The 6,870-nt window shown below is 42.2% G+C and overlaps 1 protein-coding gene across 1 annotated transcript; it reads left to right on the forward strand.

The window, feature by feature from the left end:
- Nucleotides 1–398: 398 nt before the first annotated feature.
- pou3f1 (POU class 3 homeobox 1) lies at nt 399–3,691 on the forward strand. Its single transcript, XM_079227011.1, has one exon. The coding sequence runs from the start codon at nt 417–419 to the stop codon at nt 1,542–1,544; it is 1,128 nt and encodes a 375-aa protein (XP_079083137.1). The 5' UTR covers nt 399–416; the 3' UTR covers nt 1,545–3,691.
- Nucleotides 3,692–6,870: the final 3,179 nt, after the last annotated feature.

A 6,870-nucleotide genomic window follows, 5' to 3' on the forward strand; every position in this document is an offset into this window, starting at 1 on the left:
ACTCAGGGAAACCTAATCAAACCCCGCTGCTGCACTGTTCACCTTCTTTGGAGAGAGAGAGAGAGAGAGAGAGGGAGGAAGAGAGAGAGAGAGAATGTACCAGATAGACGGGAGGCGATCTGTGCGCAGGTCTACGGAATGAGACGAGTGCTGTTAAAAACTCAAAGAGACATTTAATAAATAGAACATATGTTTTTCTATAACATGTGTAAGATCGGAGCTTTACCCATCCTGTGCCGTAGCATGCTCTGAAACCTCGCGCCTATTGAATGTGTCCCCAGTGGGAGAGGAGCCAATGCAAGCGGAAGGGGGGCGTGTCTTCGCTCCTCCAAAAGACCTCCCAGAGCAGGTTGTTGCGTTTTGGCTCTAAAGCCTGGAGACCTCCGAAGTGCTCGTCAGTTTTCGAAGTAGGAGCCATGGCGACAACAGCTCAGTATATTCCGAGGAATAACTCCTTACCGTCCAACCCGCTCATGCATCCGGATTCGGATAGGATGCATCAGGGGACGACCTACAGAGAGGTGCAGAAAATGATGCACCACGAGTACTTGCAAGGGCTCGCGGCGACCAACACGGGACACCCGATGAGCCTGACGCACCACCAGTGGCTGCCCACTTCCAACACCGACTGGTCCAGCGGCACCCACATCGGACAGCAGGAGCACAAAGCCAGCGTGCAGGCGACCCGGGAGGACCTGAGCAGCGGCTTCCACCACAGATCTCACCTGGTGCACCAGCAGACGCAGAGCTCCCACCATGGCTCGTGGGCGCCCGCCACGACGCACCACTTGTCCCCGCTGTCCCCTGCGTCCAACGGCCACCAGCCTCTGGTCTACTCGCAGCCTGGATACACAAACCTCAACGCGATGCTGAGTCCCCAGCCCGGCTCCCTGCACCACGGCATGCGGGACCCGCTCCACGACGAGTCGGGCAGCCACGACAACCAGATGGAGTCGCCCCAGCAGGCGTTCAGCCACCACCAGGACCACTCGGACGAGGACGCGCCCAGCTCCGACGACCTGGAGCAGTTCGCCAAGCAGTTCAAGCAGCGGCGGATCAAACTGGGCTTTACGCAGGCGGACGTGGGCTTGGCCTTAGGCACCCTGTACGGAAACGTCTTTTCTCAGACCACTATCTGCAGGTTTGAGGCGCTGCAGCTCAGCTTCAAGAATATGTGCAAACTTAAGCCGCTCCTAAACAAGTGGCTGGAGGAGACAGACTCAAACACGGGCAGTCCCACCAATTTGGACAAGATTGCTGCGCAGGGCAGGAAACGAAAGAAGAGGACCTCCATTGAAGTGGGGGTGAAAGGGGCGCTGGAGAATCATTTCTTAAAATGCCCAAAGCCGTCTGCTCATGAAATCACCAGTTTAGCCAACACTCTGCAGTTGGAAAAAGAGGTTGTCCGCGTTTGGTTTTGCAACAGAAGACAGAAAGAGAAAAGAATGACACCCATTGGGGTCCCTCACCCGAATATGGAGGACGTATATTCCCAAGCAGAGACCCCCCCTCTACACCGCACACTACAGAGTCCTGTACAGTGACTATTTTCATGAACAATCCGCGCATTTCCGCAGGGGGATAGAAAAGGGAAAGGGACTATGGAGTTTACAGTATTTAAGTTTGGCTTTTGTTTTGCTGAGAGAAAAGAGACGTGGAAAAGTTGAACAGTTTTGTCCTTAGTATTCGGAGATCGTCAACTAATAGATGGCAAAGAGAGAAAATGTTAAGAAGAAGAAAAAAAACTACAAAAAACAACAAGAAAAAATACAAAAAACATTCGCTATTACTGATTATGTCTATTTAAAGTGAAACAAAGATCTTTATTTACCAAAATTATATGGAGGAGAAGGCATATAAAGTAAATTTGATATCCCATGGCTGTTTCAAATGGGGAGTAATTAAATGTGGCAACCGAGGCCATCTCCTCCTGGTGTACCACGAACTGTTGGCGCGCACCAGAACGAGGTGGCTGCCTGACAACAACCAACACTGGACATCTACACTGAATGAACATTTTGCTTTTTCAGGCTTAAACTGATTAACCAGATTTCTGAATATTAGTGTATACTTTCTTTGTTCTATTACGTGTGATGTTTTGGTTTGGACATACTTTAACTTCAGTGTCTCTCTTTCTGTCTATGATTTATTTCATTATTTGCTGTGGGCACTGGGACTCATGAGAGCAACCTCTTGTTGTGTCCCGTTTACTCAGTGGGAGTTGATGGTGGTAAAGTGATGGAAATTATGGCACCCGAAACACTCATAATTAGGGCCAGGCACATTTCAGAAAAAAATGCCCAGATGCAACAAGACGTTTAAGTTCTGACTGCATGCCTTCAAATACTGCTTTGAAGCTGACCACGTCAAAATTTGACGCTAAAAGAGGAATTCTTTAAAAATAAAAACGCATTTTCTTTTATTTGGGAGGAGGGGGTTGTTTGAAATGATTGTTTTCTTTGCATGGAGCACTTATTGTTTCGTTGATATTATTATTATTATTAATATTATTATTTCAATTTTATATGTGTTAATAAAATTGGGAGTGGGGCTGATCGCCATAGGCTTAAAACACATTAAATCCCATGTTTACAGGTCCCTGGTTGTCACCACAGAGCGCTGTCTCTCACACTGCTCACTGCCTGATAATCCTGTTGTATTCCAAACACTTCAAGAGAGATTGGTCACATACGAAATGAAAAGTAATAATAACTCAGGTAACTTCAGTGCCCCATGTCGGAATATCACGCCTGTACATGATTTTTTTATTTTTTGGTTCCTGTGTTTTTAGACGTTCCAATCTGGTTACAACCACACCGTTTTCCTTTGTCCCATAAATCCACTGTATTATATTAAAACGCTGGATTCGGAGAAAAGAAAATAATAATTCCTCAAGGGGGAACGATGAAGGGACTTAACTAGATATATTTATTTTTTTCTGACCTGAAAGGAAATCTGAAAATCTCATGCGTTGTGTGTCGTTTCTCAATGTTGGACCAGTCCAAAAGTCTAAAGCAGTGATATTCAATACAGATGAGGGAAACATTTTTTTTTCAAGAAAAAATAATAATAGTAAAAAAAAGATTTTAGAGAAAATGTTGCCAGGATTATTTCCGATGTGTAAATATGTCCAATATGTAAACTTGTATTTGTTCTGAGATATTGTTTTGTTTTTGTTTCTTTCCGGGCAGTTTTGTACACTTACTAATTCCAAGAAGATATTTTAATATGATTTCATTTATGAATCTGACCATTTATATATATATATATTTATTTCTTAAACGTGTTTGGAGCTTTTTGTTTGGCTCTGTTAATGGTTATGTTGCAGTGAATTTCAGTATGTTTCTCTTTTTGTTTACTACATTGGTTGTATGTTGATTGCTAAATGTAGACTGCAAAGTCACATTTATATTTATGTTATAGTAATATTTTATTACTTACATAAAACATATATACAAGAAATGGTCTTTTGTCTTCATTAAGAGCCAAACCACTTGTCCTTTGTTGCTGTCTATTGTAGCCTCGCCACAAACAAGGTAAACTTGAGCATGCCGCTCGGTGTGTGCGCACCGGAGGTGGTCAGTGTTCGTTATGTAACAGGGGGTGGTTTAAATCACAAGCTGTGTACATGTGCTGTTAAAGGGAATAGACAACCGTATTTTACCTCAGGCATTCCCTGCTAAGTTCACACAGTCTCTGACGTTGTTCACATCTTTGTGTAATAATCGCAGTATTAAATTGTGCAATATCAATATACGGACTTATTGTCTTTTCATTGAGTGCTTATTATTTATATTACTACGATTATTATCAGTATTAGTAGTCGTAGTAGTGGTCAGGTGAGTTGTTTATTTAAGGAGTAGAGGCCTCCTTCTATCACATTGGGCTGTTTTCCTTACATAAATCATCATAACTTGTCATGTTTTATGCATTTAAAAAGGCGAACTGTGACGAATCTTTGATCTGAGACAGAGGCCTGCAGGCAAAAGTCAGCCTCTTTTCCAAAGATAGAGAGAAAACCCATAAAGGATGAACCCAAAAAAAAAAACACATAAAAAACGGCAGACCCTAAAGTTTAATACGACAAGAGACAGGCCTATATTCACAGGCAACATATTTTAATGTTTTTAGGCGCCTAAATAAATATTGAGTTTCTCTAAATCACATTTTAAATGTAGTCCTATAAAGTTAGGCCTTTGTGTCTTCCGCATAATCACGGGCCACAGCGGCAGGGCGCATTGTTTCTATTCTACATGTATGATCTGCATTAGACCAGCGGACAGTTGGTCCATGGAGAGATTTTAATTCCTAACAACACATTAACGATTTCATTCATTTACACAGTACAAAGTGAAACGCTGGACCCAATTCTACATCCACGAGGCTTACACATTTTAAAGTTTGTTAAAGATCCAAACTTGTCTACATTTGGGCTATTATTTTAATTATAAAAGACACATTATGTATAATAACTTTATATTTTATTAGGCTACTTCCAAAGAGGGAAGCGTGCCGATATCTAACAAGAATACGCGATACAAAGTTTGATGAAACATTCAGTTTCTTAAAGAAACTCAGGTTATATTTTGGAGACAGACCTTTACTAGCCTCGTATTAATTTCAATGCCGTTTACACATCTCGTGACACTCAGTATCCACGAATAGTTTCCTTCATTTTGCGTAATGCGATATATATATATATATATATATATATATATATATATATATATATATATATATATATATATATATTTTGGGTATTTAACGATGCTTTTGTGTACGGTCATTTGAAGCCTATACCGCCATGTCATGCGTTGAAAACAACGAAACCCAATATAAAGCCCGGATCGTTTTAAAATTGTCCCTTTCAGCTGCTGTGATGCAAGTGAAAAAAAAGTGTATTTTCACTGGCTGAGGTGGTCAAGACGTTGAGAGAGGAGGCCAACATTAGGAAGCGAACCAAGTCAGAGAACAGCGGGTCACAGGCGCCCCCTGCTGGCACAACGAGAGTACTGCATAACCAAAGCTGTAGGTTACCTCCAAGTATGATAGAAATTAACAATAATAACAAAACAACAATACAACACAACAAACAACTTACTCATCATTGCCAACACCAGTTCACCTGTTTGTTTGTGTGAAACACTTAGCTCAAACATGCATGGCAAATAACCCCACCTGCTCAAGCACGGTGTTCTGCGCCATAAGAAGTTTACAACAGAAACTAAGTTGTGTTTTTCTTTCAAATATCAAGCACATGAATAAATATCATTTAGGTTTAGGTGTACAGTACTGCTGGGGGTAAACTGTTGTTTACTGTGCAGGTGCACAAGTGGCATTGCCCGCTGTTAACTCGACCTCAGTCGTCACTTCTTCATCGCTGTAGTGAGCCAAGCAGAGAGACATCAGGTCCCATTTTTTTTTTAGTTTTACGTCAAACCCCCCCAGTAACAGTACAGCCACTCAGACCACCGAGGGCCTCTGAGTGACCAATAGAAATGCTTTGGAATGCAATGCAAAACACAGAGTGAACATAGATGAGGAATAGGGGTCCACAGAGAGTCCACAGTTGTCCAGACAAGAGAGATTGTGGTGACTGGTACCAACTGTTATTATATGATGATATGCATTTTTTATTCTGTGCCGTATGGAGGGACACAACCCCCATTATGCCGATAAATCAATAATACATGAGCAGAACTCATCACAAAACAGCAAAACCCAGCTATTTGACCTTACGAATCACCACAGTTCGCCCTTTCCTCCTATCCTCCTTTCCTCCTCTTCCCCTCCCAGCAGTCTGCTCTCCTTCACTGAGTGGGCCCTTGGCAGCACTTGCAGAGGAGCTCCAGCCTCAGCAGTGCCTGGGCGCTCGTGAACACGATGCCTCCTTCATCGGGGAAGTATCGTCACACACAGGAGATGTGGATTAGTGATGATTAGCAGGGATTATGGCTGGTTAATGGTGGGAAAATACATTAGGAACCATCGGCTCTGAGAGGGGGAGGGGATTTCACTCACGCTAGCGGATTTGCATTGATCCACAGCAAATGAATGAGGATTAGCAGCATCAAGCTATCTGCCAACAGATAAATAACATTAAGCGTATTATACGCCAACACCTGTTATTAATGACATTACAAACACCACTACAATGCTGGCAATTATGGACATAATGGGAGCGGCTGAATAATTTACTTGGTTGGGATTCCAGATCATCCTCATGTACGGAGACATGGGATGATGCTGGAGAGCCAAGATACTGGGAGGCAGAGGCGCCTGTAGTTCTTGGGTACCGCTTTCTAATAAGACATGCATTATGGGGTTTATATCTTGGCAAAGCCTTTAATCATGTTCAATACATAATTTACGCTTGCTTTATAGATTAGTAATAAGCCGTTTGTAGGAACAAGTTTTGGGTTGCTAAACTGTGAAATCCCTCTTGGGTTGATGTATGCTCTCCTCCAGCAGCACTTGTCTTTTGCTCTTTCAAATTCACCACAAAGACCCCTCCAATAGCTAACTGTATCACTTACACATGGGGGAAAAAATTAAAAAGCACCAGGACCAAAATACATCCATTAACAACGCCAGACATATTATTATGGCAGTGAAAGAATTCTATATTAATATTTAACTCACTCCCTAATAACCCAACGTGTGCATCCTGCAAGTCCATAACCTGACAATCCCAGAATTATCCCTATTATACGTATTACTTATCTATAAAGTATTAATACATGATGTATTACCCATCAATAAATACTGAAGCATATACCTTATTAGAAAGTGTTTCTTAGCTTGATGCGACAGACGCTAAAGAAGCACATGCATAAATGCATCATTTGCACTGTGCTAATCATAGCAGGC

Source organism: Taurulus bubalis (assembly GCF_910589615.1).
Source record: "Taurulus bubalis genome assembly, chromosome: 12".
Taxonomy (NCBI): domain Eukaryota; kingdom Metazoa; phylum Chordata; class Actinopteri; order Perciformes; family Cottidae; genus Taurulus; species Taurulus bubalis.

Coding starts and splice junctions, on each gene's coding strand:
- pou3f1 (XM_079227011.1), top strand. CDS start 417: ATGGCGACAACAGCTCAGTATATTCCGAGGAATAACTCCTTACCGTCC.